General features: G+C 42.4%; 1 protein-coding gene across 9 annotated transcripts in view; it reads right to left on the reverse strand.

Moving 5' to 3' along the window:
* GREB1 (growth regulating estrogen receptor binding 1) overlaps positions 1 to 16,256 on the reverse strand; it is a 159,680-nt gene that overhangs the window by 72,238 nt on the left and 71,186 nt on the right. For 5 of the 9 annotated variants that reach the window (XM_065587683.1, XM_065587687.1, XM_065587688.1 and 2 more), the window contains 3 exons: positions 11,265 to 11,421; positions 3,618 to 3,740; positions 2,584 to 2,760 (listed from right to left, as the gene is read on the reverse strand). In XM_065587683.1, coding sequence (XP_065443755.1) covers positions 2,584 to 2,760; positions 3,618 to 3,740; positions 11,265 to 11,421 — 457 coding nt within the window. Of the gene's footprint in view, positions 1 to 2,583; positions 2,761 to 3,617; positions 3,741 to 11,264; positions 11,425 to 16,256 lie in introns of all 9 variants that reach the window. The other 4 variants (XM_065587684.1, XM_065587685.1, XM_065587689.1 and 1 more) reach the window with 2 other exon arrangements.

Genomic DNA, 16,256 nt, shown 5'->3' on the forward strand with positions numbered 1-16,256 from the left:
ACGTGATGATTACCTGTTGAAGCATCTGTTCATTACCTCTGAAGCACCTGGCTTTGCCCACTGTCAGAAGACAGGATACTGGACTAGACGGACCATTGGTCTGACCCAGTATGGCTGTTCTTATGTTCCTATGTTCTTATGTTCCTTTCTATAAAGTCCTTTGCAGTTATCAGCTTGAATTTAGTGCAAGACAAAGTGGTTACCATGTTAGTCCAGCAAACAATAAATTGAAGACAAACTCAGTTGTCACAGACAATACCTTTTATTTGTAAATAAAACTGTTTGGCTTGTAAGACTGGGTGCCTGATTCTAATTTCACTTACCCTAGTATAATTCCATTGACTGCAACAGAGTTAATCCTGGTTTACACCAACATACATGGGTATGTTTACACAGCAGCTGCAAGCAAGGCTAGATATACTCTTGCTAGCAGAACCCGAGCTAGCACGCTAAAAATAGCAGTGTGGACATTGCAGTTTGGGCTGGAGCGTGGGCTCTCAAGTCCACCTGATCCCCTACGCTTGAGAGCCCAAACTGCAGCCCAAGACAAGCTCGAGTCCTGATAGACAGGCTGTCTACCCAGACTGGGAGGCTTGCTCCCAGCTGCAATGAAGACATAGCTAGTGAGAACAGAACCAATCAATCTTTATTTACCTAAACATGGTTAGTGTACTGTTGTACCACCACCATGCTACCTTGATGACAATAAACTGCACCCTATTCTTTATCAGATTATAGGACTCAGGAGTGTTCCTTTGTTTGCAATTTCTGTGGCCTGAATCAGGATGTTAAATATGTAGCTTCTTTTTGGTTGAAGTTTATTCCAGACTTTCCAGGGGTAATTCTACAGCTTTGCTAAAATGTTTCACAAAAGCAAAGTGTTTGCTTCATTGGTTTTCATGTGTGATAAAATTATCAAAAATTTTAAGCATATAAATAGCTTACAGGCAACTAATATAGCATCGAATGAGCAAACTGAGGACACAAGTAGCACAAAAAATAGTGAGTTATTATCAAATGCTCCTTATTGTCCTTTTCTGTTCTTGTTTAGCATGCAATTAACAAATATACTACTTCCTCTGTGCTTACAGCCTAGGGAATTTAAGTTGTTAATAGTGCTAGCAGTGAATGAATTGAGTGGTACAACATTCCTGTCTGTATCTTTAAAATGACAACACTTGGCTGATTTACAACCCCCTTAATTCCTTTACAATCACTGGTCAATTTTATTGTGGCCAATCCAAGTCAGGAAGATCCCATGCCGAAAGACATTACTGTACATGGAGTTACATTATGCACCTTCACACTATGCTGTTATCCCAAATGCCTTTCAATCTTATTCAAATTGAGATAGCAACTGCGTTCGCATCAGAACCTTTGGCGTCGGTAAAAGTGAAATTGTGAGGATCAATTCTTGATCAACAAAAAGGTTAACAAACCCAGTGACAACTTTCTTTCTTTTGTTCTTTTAATAATTAAAGCTCAGTGTTGGACAGAAGAGGCACAACAATTTTTGATAAAATGCTACATGTCAAACTTGAAAAGCGTGACCAAAAAAACCCATAATTTTCTTGTAGATTTAAATATCACTGCACCTAATTGCACAAACTACTTCAGTTTTTATCGTGTTCATAATTAGCTCATTCATCCATATGATTTCAGATGTTAGAGGTTTTTCAATACTACTGTCAACAGTAATACTGGGCCTGAGCCAAAAGAAAGACTCTCATTGACTTAAATGGCTTTGAATCAGGCCCATAACTTATCAGAAGGGCTGTGACCACTACCAACCAGATACCAGAACCTAATTACAGTTCAGGGGCCAAACACCTAAATTGATTAATAACAAAATTCCTGTGTTTTCCCCACTATCCTTGTCATTAAATATTTTCTATTTTAAGACCAAAGACAGACACACAATATTGTCTACTTATGTGTCGAATCAAAACTTTGACTTGTAACTCTTATTTTTATGTATACATACATACTTCAGTAGCATCCAAAGTCCCCAGCTGGGAGCAGCAGAGCCCTGTTGTGCTAGGGACCGTCCAAATACATTGGAAGACTTGATTCCTGCCCAAAAGGGATCACAATCTAAAAAAGGGTTATGAACTTCTGTGGCCCAAACGACCAACAGCAACTGCACTGCAGAATCTTATGATTCATTCCAGGTATCTGCCACAATGGTTCACTAAGAGTAACTGCATCTGAGAAGGGGAGTGGTACATATCGGTGTTTAGAAAGGTAACAGACAGACAGCAGTGCAGAAATAGCTCAGTTACTGAAGGTGTAGTTCAGGCAACCGTAATTCAAACTGACCTGACAATGACTTTAACCTTCAGCTGGAGGCATAGCATTCTCTCAGGATAAAAGGAGATGCAGCATTTGTATTGGAGTGGCTCACACTGTACTCTTTCCAGTGCAAACACAGCCAGCTCTAAAAGGTTATCTTGCTGTGAGCAATCAGGGAGGACTATTGTCTACAAGTGATGGAAATAAGATCTACCGTATTCACTTTGCAACAAGAGTAGATATGACTGTAGTCCAAAACAGCATCCACTTAGTGTGAGCAAGGGCACTTACCTAACAGGGCATTACGCCCATTGTCATCTGGCAAGAATCTTTTATCTACGGCACAAACTAAAAGATGATCAGGCAGATTTGACGATTTAGCACCAACAAGTAAAAAACCCGAAGGCACCTCAATTTGATCATTGGAAATGGATACCAGCCTCAAGTCTTTACCAGCCTGGCAGAAACCTAGAAAAAACAAATGCAACACGTTTCTGAGTCAAAGGTCATTTTGCTTAATTCTTCACAATTTCCTTATTGAACAAACTCCAACTTTTCTTTTTATTTAAAAAAAGTGTTAACATAATGTCAAGTTTAACTTCAGTGTCAATATTTTTCCGGCTACTTGGCGAGCTGTAAACGAAGGCTAGAAATACAATTAATAAATAAAAATTTGGAAATGTAAAAATAAAGTTTTCTGCAGCAACAGAAACACATCTATGTTGCACAACATATACATTTTATGGAACTGTATATATTTAACAATATAAACAAGATTATATTAAGCTGTATGTTTAACAAGAGACAATAGCACTTGGTGTCTGGGCAGTTTTACAGTTTTGATACAGTCTTTTCCCTCATCTTTGTGTGGGTCTTTCTCCCAGACACAGGAGAGGGCAGAACATTTTTGTTTTAAATAGGAAAATATGGTGATAAAACCACAAAAGTTGGCAGAGCACTCAGCAGCAGGTGTAATATCTGAAACTACTTTAAACTTGATTTTTTTTTAAAACTGGATAGATTTCAAGTTGCTGGCTAGTCCCCTCCTTCATCCTGACATAGAAGTGCTCCTTTGAACGATTCAACAAAGACACACGTATGATCAACCAAGTTCCTAGTTTTGTCTAAGAGGTAACAAATTGTGATAGCCCCACAATTTCTATATACCTAATTTTGATGAGCCACTTGGAAGGTGCTTGTTATGATGTTTGGACTCAATCCTGCACTCTTTACTGGGACCCCAGTTCCCACTGATAACAATGGGAGCTTTGCCTGAATAGACCGTTGGATCAGTTGCCAAACTTTGAGTCTTGTGAATTTCTTACCATCAGTAGTGCAGCAGCCTTCAGGAGGAGGCTTCATCTGATAAGAGAGAGGAGGGCTACTTGATTCTGAACTTTCTTCTTCCTCCTCCTCCTCTTCTTCCTCATTATCCACTCTGCTGCCTGCTACAAAAGTACCACAGGAAAAATTACATTTAGACAATAGATAGCTGTGGCGATAGCTGATCCTGGGAATGAGCAGTGTCCCAGTTACAGCAAGCGCTATAGAAAAGTAAGATTCCCTTGTCTTTGCAAGGAACTGCGGTGTTGCCAAGTCTCACAATGTTTGGTGTTTTTCTTAAAGCTCCAGGTCCTGGAACCCTGTGATTATGTGAGAATTTCAACTTTCATTTAAAAGAAAAAAAAGGTTCGGCAATTGTGATTGTGGAGAAAAGCTTTGAAATGTGACCTGAGTGCACTTAAATCTCAGAAAACGGAAGGCAAATACAAACAAACCCCCAAATTTTTATTTTTAAAATCTTATGATTTTGAAGTCAGACTCATGATTTTGGGGGGGCTGACTCATGACATTTGAACCCAGGGAGTTGCCAATAATAGAACTCTGTCCTCATAAAAGCCCCCTTGACCTTTGTTTTCAATATTTACAATGTCTAATCACTTTGAGATGCTCTCACAAAGCAAAAGATCAAATGCAGATTATCAATAATTAAGTGCTGACTATATACTTGATCCTGTACCCGAAACAGAACAAAAACTAGTCCCCTGCCCCAAAGATCTTAAATTGATGGACAATATAAAACCCACTGGAATGGGGAAGGTGTGTCTGTTCCAAAGCTCAAAGTCAATGGGAGTCATTCCACTGGTTTCAGTGGACTTTTGGATGAGGCCCTGGAAATCCCATGGGTGGGGTCAGCCACAGAGGGGTTTTCTCTGTGACCCTCCTCCCCCACTTTGTCCCCTCCTTAATTGAGGGTTCCAGGGTTAGCATTTGTGAGTTTTGCAGAATAAGTGAGTTTTAATGAGGGATCTGAAAGAAGAGAGGTTAGGTGTTGGAAGCTTGACCCTGAAAGGTGCCAAGCACTCTGGCCTCAAGACAGCAAAGTATTTAAGTATATGCTTACCTTTACTCACATGAGTAGCAAGATTGAGCCCCTGGTGAACAGGGATAAAGGCAGAGTGGTACGCACAGGGAATAACATGGGAGAAGGCACAAAGACAAGAGGTAAAGAGGGGACAAAGGGAGAAGTGAAGCAGCCTTTGTCACTGGAATGCAGAGACGGGAGTAACAAAACGCGGGAGCAGAGATTTAGGCAGGGGAGAGCTGTGCAGGCTTTCAGATTAAGAATGAAAGGAATCCAAAAGCAAACGTGCAGCTATACGACATGAGTGACAGCTCCATTTTGCACTAACAGGCTTAGTTCAGGGGTTTGGTCTTTATTTTCAAGCATATTGCAAATCATTGTTATGAGTCAAAATCGGATTTTAAATCTGAGTGTAAAAAACCTGCTTCCCACGTTAAGCCCCATGTTTATATGGATGAGCTCTTAGGGTATGTCTACACTACAAAGAAAAACCCACAGCAATGTATCTCAGAGCCCAGCTCAATTGACTTGGGCTTCTGGGGCTTGGGCTGCAGGGCTAAAAATAGCAGTGTAGGCATTTGGGCTCAGGCTGAAGCCCTGGCTCTGAGACCCGTCCCACTTGCCAGGTCTCAGAGCCAGGACTCCAACCTGAGCCCAAATGTCTACACTGCTATTTTTAGCCCCGCAGCCCAAACCCCAGAAGCCAAAGTCAGTTCATCTGAGACTGGGAGCCGTGGATCTTTTGTTGCAGTGTAGACATCCCCCGCACAGAGCACAGGAGACTTTAACGGTCTACCCTCACACACAGCTGTCAGCATTATAAAAAACTGTACATTTTGAGTATCTGCAGTCTATACAATATAATTCCATTTTTAAAAAAAAACAGTCTACAGAAGGTGAAAGTTGCACAATGAAGCACTTGTAAGTTAGGAAACAACAATGTTACAAATGGACTCAATGTTAGCTCTACCCCTTGTGTGTTACAGGGCCAGATCTTTGGCTGATATAAATTAGCATAGCTCCATTAAGTCAACAGAGCTATACTGATTGACACCAGCTGAATTACATGATCAGATAATATTTCACAGCTAGTGCAATGTATCAGACCGTTATTGCTACCACCTTTATAGAATTATTTCTACAGCGTCATTGCATTTTTCAGTCTTTTCTGCTTACATTATTTTCAGTCGTGATCCAGTGCATCTTTATTGATTGAAATTTTACATGATAGGTTCTCCTCTTGCTAAGTATTCTTTTAAAAACTAATTTAAGCCCCAATCCTGCAAACACTTAAACATGTGTGTAATTTTACTCAATGGGACTATACTCACATGAGTAATGTAATGTATTTGTGCAAGTCATTGGGATCAAGGCCTAAATCAATAGCCATAACACTTATTTTCAGCCAGCAACAAAGACTTCCTTACGTGCAAATCAGGGGATGAGCCAGTTAACTGCAAAGATAATTTAGCTGCAAACCTAGATCTAGACTGTGATACCCTTATTAATGTTGAATAGCACCTTACTCCACAAACAGTCCCACTGAAGTTGAGTGGGGTACTAGTCAATGTGAGCAAGGGCATCATACTCCTGACCCCTCTTGGATGGTCTGTATATGCCAATTAATTTTACTATTACTATGTTACTGCACTTAAGTCCCAGTCCTACTCCCATTGAAATCAACTGCCATTGATGTCGATGTGCAGGATTCAGAAGCTAACCTGTCATATGATCAGTGGTGCAAGTGGAATCAATTTTTTACTGGTTCGCAACCCTCCCCCCCCACACGGGGGGGGGGGGGGGCACATGGCCTCCTCACGTGACTCCTCCCAGCCCAGGGCTCCCACACTCTCCCTATCCCCTCCCCATGATCCACCCCCCTTACCTGAGGAGAAAGCCCATAGTTCTTTATGGAGTTTTAGTTGTTTTTAAAGAAGAAATTATTAAAAATATATTTTGTAATGTGGGACCACTTGACTAGACACTGCTGAAAAGCCTTAACCCACCCACCTTACAGGGGTTGTCTGCTGGGGCCCGTCTCCTGCACACCTTAAGTAAGCTGCAGGCACAAGACCCTCTCCTGTGCACCTTAGGAACTATGTGGATTTTGCCTTATGAGACACACAGTACCCTAGACATCTCCAGTAAGAGGCAGCAAAAGCTCTCATGCCAGTTGAGCCACCTCAAGGTGAGGCCACATGTCCCCACGTCCATAGACAGAAGGCATTAATGAGAAAGGAAGAGTTCACATTATAAGATCGTCCCCATCAACCTCAAAATGGAAAAAAAAATACAGGGCTAGATCATCAGCTGGTGGAAAATGGTACAACTCTGCTGCCTTCAGGGCCCATACAGATTTACACCTGCAGAGAATCTGGCCCCCAATCTTTTAAGATGCAACAGAGAAGCATGTCCATACTGTAACAGACACAGACTAGCTACAGCTCAAAAATGCCCCCAATAGTCAGGGCAGAGCCTACAAGAAATCTAAACTAGCACCAGCCAAACACCCTCCACATCTACTACAGCCATCAAAGCATCCTAGGAAGTGCCTGTATGTCACTCTACTAAACATCTGGAGGAGGGTGCTCCAAGCTCCAAAACCCATGAAAAGAAGAAGACTTTAAAAGCTAGTCATTAGAAAGGCAAGATTAAAGGTGAGAGGTCACATCAGACTCTCTAGGCTTTTAGTTAATCCAGCAAGCTGGAAGCAGGATCATTTAAAGAGAATCAGTATTTAAAGAATATTTTCAGGCAGTTTCAAAAGCTGAATGAGCCAATACAGAAGAAGAGAGAGAATGCATCACTACATGGGCAAAGATAAAAAAGAGTAACAAACAACGTTGATGGATCCATGGAGCTTTTAGTTTATTTAATATATAGTCCTCAAAATGATTATGGATATGATGATTAATGGACGCAAACAGATCTATATAAAACAGTAACAGCAGCAAACAAGACAATAGTTGTCTAGAGATGTCTAAACAAAGTTTTAGGATACAGAAAAAAATGTTTTAAAAGCAATTGTTTTGCTGAATAGTATAGTATTGTAATAGTAACAAGGGGTTATCCCTTGCTCTATCTTGTGTTATCAAAATTATATGCAAAAACTGGAGTTAAAAATGTTGTAATTTAGACATAGTGACATTTGAAAAAACAGCTTAAAAATCTACAGGCTGAAAAGAGACCTTAATTTCAGCTGGTTTACTTTGTGCATATTTGGCACAAACTTTTAAGTTCAGAAGGGACCATTATGATCATTCAGTTTGATTTCCCACATAATACAGGCTATCATCTGTTTCACATTTATAGGATTTAAATTGTAATATATAATCATAAATTGTAATAACACTAGTCTAGTTTTACTGCATAGACATTTTGCTCTATTATTTGTGAAGGTCTTTCACACAGCAACAGGGGAGAGAGAAACATTTATTTTAAATAGGAAAATGATTATATGAACCACAAAAATCAGTAGGTGGGAATTAGGGGTAGAACCTGAAACTACTTTCAACTCATTTATTTTTAAATTAACAATATTTCAAGTTCACAGTGTCCCTTTTAAATTAACAATTTTAAAATTAGAACAACAACAGCGGGAACAAAAAACCTGACTGATGTCATAGTGGTTGGTTTTGCTGCCAAGTGGTATGGTGAACAGGGCAAACTAACACCAAAAAAATGCAGTGTGAGCTGCAAGATCACTTCAGAAAAGCACTCTCTTCAAATATGGCAAGAAGCTATCGCAACTTGTGATGCCATTAGTGCCTAACAAGATACCAGAGTCATTCTGCTTAGAGACAATTCTCCATCTGTATTTTTGTCATTTTGTGCCTATACGACTTAGCTGGTAGTGCAGACAATGTTAAATCAGAACTCCTGGGCTCTATTCCTTGCTCTGCCACTCACTGTATTACCTTGGGTGAATCACTTAACCCATGGTTCCCTCCATGCTTGTATAATGCCGACAGATCCCGGTCGTCAGCAGGCAGGATCGAACCTGGGACCTCTGAAGCTCAGTGTATGAGCCTCTACTGCAGTGGTCCCCAAACTTTTCTTTCATGCCCCCCCCCTTACCATTAATAGAATGTGTCTGTGCCCCCCTCCACAGGCCGGGAGCAGAGCCACAGCTGGGGCCAGGAGTCGAGCCGTGGCTGGGAGTGGGTCCCGGGGACCAAGACCGGGGGCCGATGGCTGGAAGCAGGGACACGGCTGGGCCGGGGGGCCGAGCCGGGGCCACAGCTGCAGCCAGGGGCTGGGGCCAGGCTGGAACAGAGCTGGGGGCAGAGTGAGGCTGGGTGGTGCTCCCTCCCCACCCCTGAGTGGGAACTGGCCCAGGCCCCGCCACGTCCCTCCCCAGACATTCCTCCATGCCCACCTAGGGGGGTGTGCCCCAAAGTTTGGGAGTCACTGCTCTACTGCATGAGCTAAAAGTCACATGGCACTTAACCAAGTGACTTATCAATCTCTAGATGGTCTAGGTGCCACAAGAAGGGGACAGAGCCCCACACCAAGTAGGCATGGGTTACACTTTGAAAACACTGGCTTGGGGCAGGAAATGCTAGGACCACAAATAAAATGCACCACAACAGACCCACTGTGTCAAGGAGTCAGGGAATAGGGAGGATACAGATAGTTGCGGGGCCAAGAGCTGGTGTCCTGGCACAGTGCCTCCACAAGGATGGCCCATTGCTTCAAGGTTATTGCCCTCCACCCCTCATATCTTAGCGCTTCATGGTTCCTAGAGAAGGAAACTCCTGTTTGTTCTGGGGGGGCTGGAGTTGGATGTAAAATGTGAGATTGCAACCTCAACCATCTTATGCAACAACCCAGGAAAAGCTCTATTAGGCAATCCATAAAGAGTTTCCACCCTCTGATATTTGCATGAAAGGGAATGCTTTAGGCAAAGATTTGTGAGGTTTAATTAATTGAGGCCTGATTCTCTTCACATTGGCTGCAAAAAAAACCCCCAAAAACAGATCAGGCTAGGAAGGTCTGTAAAGCCCTTTGAGACCCTTAAATGAAAGGAGCTACAGAAGTGTGAAAACTGCACCTTTGTCCCTGAACTATGCATCTGCTCTTGCAGCATCTTTCCCAGCTGATGTCATAATCCACTTTGTGACATCAGAGTTAGTTGCCATGGAAACATTTATGAAATTCCCAAGAGAGGATAAGCACTTCATGTGGGGAATAAGCAGCAGGAGCAGATGGACACTCAGAGATTATGTTTTCATGCAAATGTCCTTAGCTAGCAGTAAAGAATGGATGGAGAAAATTAAACGTGTATGAGATATAAGCAGATCTGTTTCTAAATAGAATGTTTTTTCAATATTTTCAGTGAGATATTGGCAAGTGTTTAATCTTTTCAAAATGATTTCATTTGTTTTCAGTGGCTGGATTGATATTTTTTTAGAATGCTTATTTTATTACAGACTATATTATACCTTACACATTTTGCATTCCATATGTGCCTACATCATCTTCTGCAGGCTACAAAAGAACACACACACACACACACAGAGGAAACAAATGCAACATTACTCCAGTAGTTAGTTGAAAGAGAGATGAAATATGTGCGCTAGCAGGATAATGTTGCCGGCACATTGTCAGACCCATTGAGAACAACACAATTTAGCACCTAAGTAGACTTGATGTTATGTATTAGCACTGGTTTTTCTAATTAATTTGGTTGTCAGATCTACACATTTCATCTAAACTATTCTACCTCCAGAGAGAAAAATGAATGAGTAAAAGAAACAGACAAGGTAGGTGAAGTAATATTTTTTATTGGACCACAGACCTCTGTGTAGCTTGAAAGCTTGTCTCTTTCCCCATGAGAACTTGGTCCAATAAAAGATATTACCTTACCCACTTTGTTTCTCTAATATCCTGGGACCATCACAGGGACAACAACATTGCAAACAGAAGTAGAAGAGACACCAACAAAACAGCTCAGCAAATATATAAATAAATCAGAGAAATCCAAGACACTAAACATCAGTCCAGAGGCCATGAGCAGGATTTACCAGAGAACACTAGGTAACAGCTTAAGCCAATACCTTGAAAAATGGAGATCAAGTTAAAAACACTGTCATGCCAAAATTCATCATAAAATCTTCTTAGCATACTTAATAGGAAGGCTGCAAATATTTTTGCTTCTTTCATTCATAATCAAAATTATTTTTAGCATCTCTCATTTGTAAATCTGTTGTATTTTTGCAACTGTCTAACAGGGTAGAATTTTCTATTCTATAAAGCAAACTACCAGATAAAGCTCTGCTCCTCCAAAGATTTCTGCTGTGTTTAGTGGGTGAACTCATAGTGCTTCCAGTTATGTATATCCATAAGTGTTTGCAAATTAGAGCCTTTCTTTGTAAAAACAAAGAGCATTCCATAATTATTCTCTTCAAATAGTTTTTTTTTTTTCAAATTTGCATTAGATTTGGGGGGAGGAGGAGGTTGCACAGAACATAAAGCACCCAAACAACTTCAAATACTTCTGCATCTCTCTATATTTAATTTGAAACTTTCATGCTGATCACAGGATGAACAAGGAATGGATTCATAGTTCTATTTGAACAGAAATATAAATGCCAAGATTTCCTACCTTCTAGTGATGAAAGTTGCTGCTCGGCTTCCAAATATAACTGAGAAAAGATTGGTCTGGGGACTAAGTTGTTTGAGCGGAGAGAGGCCTCAATAGAATTATGCAATACTTCTTCGAATCTGGTTGTCTTGAGCTGCCCGGCGTAAGAATTTCCCATCTTCTTATTCAAAAAAAGAAGAAATAAACCACGTTTCAATTTTAGTTCACAGAGCTAGGAGATCACATTGTGTGGAAGCCAAACCACAACATTTCTAATGAAAGAGGAGCACTGCATTGTCTACACTGAAAGGCGGAAAAAAAGAAAACTGACAGCAGCAGCCACTAAACAGACCCTGCTGGTAAATTACAGGAAGTTATCTAAGTAACAGCATTCTGTAATTCAACAGAAAGGCAGCAAGGTCTGACACCTTTTTGAAGATGTTGCTAGAAATCTGATTCTAGTAATTCCCTAATTTAACAAACTACGGCAATTCAGGAGATGCATTTGCAATAGTCAGTAATCTTATCTGTCAAACAATCTTTGTGTTTTCCATATCTTAAACAGAATATACTTTAAAGGGTCTTGTGGATAACAGTTATGTATATGTGTATTGACAAATCAATGGCCCATCATAACACATGCCTAAAATTCATGGTTAGAGCAGTTTAACTATTCTTTTAGAAGTGTTCTCTCCAAGCAAAATAGTGTTGCCTATAACTAAAATCCATTTTAAACGGATGGCTGAAAGTATCGCTGGCATCTTTCCCCCACTAATTGGAGATTTATGAATACATTGAGACAATATATTTCCTTCTAAACAAGCACAAGTGTTTTTAGAACAAGAGTCAGATAAATTATCAATTTGATTCAGTATTTCATTGCATTTATTATTAGTAAAACCACATGATTTGTTCATTTTGGAGTTTACTGAACCATAATAGTCTAATCCAGTAGAATATTCTAGTAGTTTACTTTCCACATACTCACTTACTGCCTGCTTTCCACTGTGAACACAATGAATTGGTCTAACGCAAAGCCATGTCAGCTTTTTTTTTTTCTACTACAAAGTAACTCTTGCCCTGGGCCCCACGAACTTTCCCTCCTCAAGTAACTGTGAATTGAAAGCATGAAATGCTTCCTGTTTGTGACAGTAATTCCTAACCACTGAACAGCCCTGTCCCCACACTGGATACTGCTTGGGAAATAAGCCTGTGGGGAAGTAGCCTCAAGGAATCACTCAATCAAGAGAAAAATTACTTTGAACAAGCTAAGCCACCTACCACGCTCTACACAAAAATGTGTCTTTAGTGAGCTGCTGTCTGTGTGTGACAGTACACGGCACAGTCTGATATTATATACTTTATTGCATATTTATATTGCCCACCCCAGTAAAACTATATACAACAATTAGGCAAGCACAAAGAACCAATAAGGAAAGTGTGCAACATGTAACATAAGCATGTGGTACACAAAAAACAAACAGTGCCGACATCTCTCTCACACACACATCCCTTAAGTACACTCACTGACATTATCAGATGAAAACAGAACTAAAGAGAGGAGACTTCAATTTGTTGTGAGGCTTCACAAAGACACAACGGTATCAAGTAAGCTGCAGAGCTTCCTGACTATGTTCAGGACTTAAATAAGGGTCGGGCACATCCCCCTTCCTCTGCTAAAAGCAGAAGGCCAACTCCCAGCTTGAGTAAGCAGTGCTCTCCCCAGGCCAACCCCCCTCCCCCACATCCCCAGGCCTCCCTTTCCTTCTGGACTGGTGCAATGAGAGTACTCTCTCCTGTTGCAGGCTACTTTAACCTCGGGCTACACCAAACACAACCGCAGACAATGAGGAAACATTGCCATTGCCAATGTTGTCCTGATGTTATCTCAAACCACAGGGATACAAAAGGAAACCAAGGTGGATTCATAAAATGAATTACATTAAACATTTTCTACTTAAAGGTATAAGACAGCTGCCATTAATGAAGCTACCAAAAGATTAATGCTAATTCCAGTCCATCCCCCAAGCCTCATAGTTGTAGGTATAGTTACCAGGGCCGGCTCCAGGCACCAGCCCACCAAGCTTGTGCTTGGGGCGGCATGGCGCTCCGGCCCCCCGGGAGAGCGGGGCCACAGCCGGGCTCGCCGCCCTCCCCCTGGCGCTCTGGCCGCTCTCCCCCCGGCCGCCGGGGGGAGAGCGGCGAGCCCTGGCTGGGGCTCTCCCCCCGGCTGGGGCTCACCGCCCTCTCGCCGCCCTGCCACCTGCGCTCTGGCCGCCGGGGGGAGAGCGGAGCCCAGGCCGGGGCTCGCCGCCCTCCTCCCAGGGCTCCGGCCGCCCTCCCACCCCGTGCCCTCCCCCCGGCCGCCAGGGGGAGAGCGGAGCCCCTGCCGGGGCTCGCCGCCCTCCCCCCACCCCGCGGGGGGGGGGGGGGGCGCGGCCGGCGGCTTTTTTGCCTGGGGCAGCAAAAAAGCCAGAGCCGGCCCTGATAGTTACATACATCAACATAACACATTTTAAAAAAATAACATGGAAATAATGAAACACCTGCTAACAACAATGTTATCACTTTGTTCACATGCTGAACCCCCCTCCCACATCCAGAACCAAGATATTCTCTGACTAAATTATAAACATTTCTGGGTAGGGCCTCTTTTCACGGTGAAAGGGCAGGCACCATTTGAGTTCTATATGACTGGTTGTAGCAAACTCTCAAGCCTGCATAACAAATGCTTTCTTCTGGAAAAAGATGTGGTCAGCCTACTTGCTCCCAACATTTAGCCACCATCAGGAAGTTAAATGCCATTCAGCAATCATCCATTTTATAAACATTTTTTCTATAGAGGTTGTTAGTTAATAAACGAGACCATTAGCCTTAACTTGCAAGATCCGTCAGACCTGATCATGTCCACTTAGGAAAATGTTATTGGTGACTCTATACCCATGTTTTGTTTGTTTTTAAGGACACACTGTCACCTAAATTTTATGTTTTTACACCATCATATGCTTCAATGGTATTTGCATCTAATTCTTATAGGTGGGAACACATTCTATAGGAAATTTGCAAGGTTCTTCCAGTTTATAAACTCTGCCCCACTCAAAAAACCACGTTACTCTATTATCTTTTCTTTCTTTCGAATAGAAATATGTGTATTGTTAAGTGGAATGTAAAAATATGTCTTCAGCACTTTCATAGCAAGTCAGCCAATGGAAAAAGTAGAAATTCCATCTCCAGATCTGTGAATACTTCAGAAACCACCATCACAGACACAAGTAAATTAAATGATCAGGGAAAATGAAGCCATTTTAAACTGTTGGGTTAATGGGTCTAATTCTCCTCTCATTTATACTTATGTAAATCAGCTCTAACTCCAAAAAAGTCAATGAGTTACATCAAAATAAAACTGATATAAGTGAGAAAACCACCAAGCATTACTTTTCTCCATTAACAGTGATTTTTAGCTTGAGTATTTCTGAAAGAATCTTCAGCCACTCACATTCCACCTAAGCCCAAAACACTTCTATATACCAGTCAGTGACCATTTCATTCCTAAGGAAGGACCTTGTCCTTTGTTAATATCTCACATTCCAAACAGGGGCGGCTCCAGGCACCAGCACACCAAGCGTGTGCCTGGGGCGGCAAGCCGCGGGGGCGGCCTGCCGGTCGCTGTGGGGGCGGCAGTCAGGGAGCCTTCGGTGGCGCGCCTGCGGGAGGTCCACCGGTCCTGCGGCTTTGGCGGCAATTCGGCGGCGGGTATGCCGAAGCCGCAGGACCAGCGGACCTCCCGCAGGCATGCCGCTGAATCCGCGTTACCAGCCAGACCTCCCACAGGCACGCCGCCGAAAGCCACCTGACTGCCGTGCTTGGGGCGGCAAAATACATAGAGCTGCCCCGATTCTAAATATGAAAATTAGGACACATGTGGTCTTAACTGGCTAGTCTGAATTTTTATAACAGTCAACAAGTTTCAAATGCAAAAAATGGAAAGCCCCTAGGAAAAGGCCATTTAAAAAAGTAAGCTCTTTCTAACATTGCATTGGTTAATAATTAGTTGTAAAAATATTCTATTGGTTATGGCCAGAATTAGGGGATTTTCAAATGTATATAAGAAATAATAATACTTCACATTCGTAATCTAAGTGATAAGATGTTCTGGTGATGGGGGCCATATGAACCCATTAGATAGTGATCCTTATTCTCCTTTGTAAATCTAACTCCATTTTACAGATGGTGAAAGTGAGAACTCAGAGAGGTGAAGTGACATGCTCAAGGTGACACAGCAGGACACAGCAGGACAGTGACAGGATTAGAACTAGGCATCACCCTAGGTAACTCGGGGGGGGTTGGAAGACCACGAGAGTCAATGAAGCCACCCCGCACTAGGCCAAAGTGAACCAAAGCCCCTCCATGTTAAACTTTACTAACCTCACAGGCCAGCAGCTGGCAAGCGGTAGTGATAAGGGGAACCTACATGCTTCTAGCTGAAGGACAAGATTACTTGCAGAAAGGAACAGTGCGAACAAGCTGCACAGCCAAGGTTGTTTAATGTAACTGCTGCAGAGGGAGGAAGGGGGAGGAAGGGGCGGAGGTAGGGAAGGAAAAAAAAATAAAAAGGAAAAAACTGCTTGTATCAGTGCGCTTGATTTGAGACATGCTGGTCTCCTAGTGCCTATTCAGAGCTCTTGAATAAACTTTGTCTGCTTCTCCACCCTGGTGTGTTCATTGGCGCGAAGCACACCGGGCAACAAACCCCGCTGTTACCCCCCTCGGGCCCTCTGTGCCGGCAACACTACTACTAAGTCTCTGAATATCTGCCTACTCAAATGCAGTTTAAAATCAGAGCCTTGATCTAGGGGTGCCAGGTGTCCGATTTTCGACCGGAATGCCCAGTAGAAAAAGGACCCTGGCAGCTCCCGGTCGGCACCACTGACCAGGCTGTTAAAAGTCCGGTCGGCGGCACAGCAGAGCTAAGGCAGGCTCCCTGCCTGCCGTGACTCCGTGCGGTTCCCAGAA

Source organism: Chrysemys picta, chromosome 3, assembly GCF_011386835.1.
Source record: "Chrysemys picta bellii isolate R12L10 chromosome 3, ASM1138683v2, whole genome shotgun sequence".
NCBI lineage: Eukaryota > Metazoa > Chordata > Testudines > Emydidae > Chrysemys > Chrysemys picta.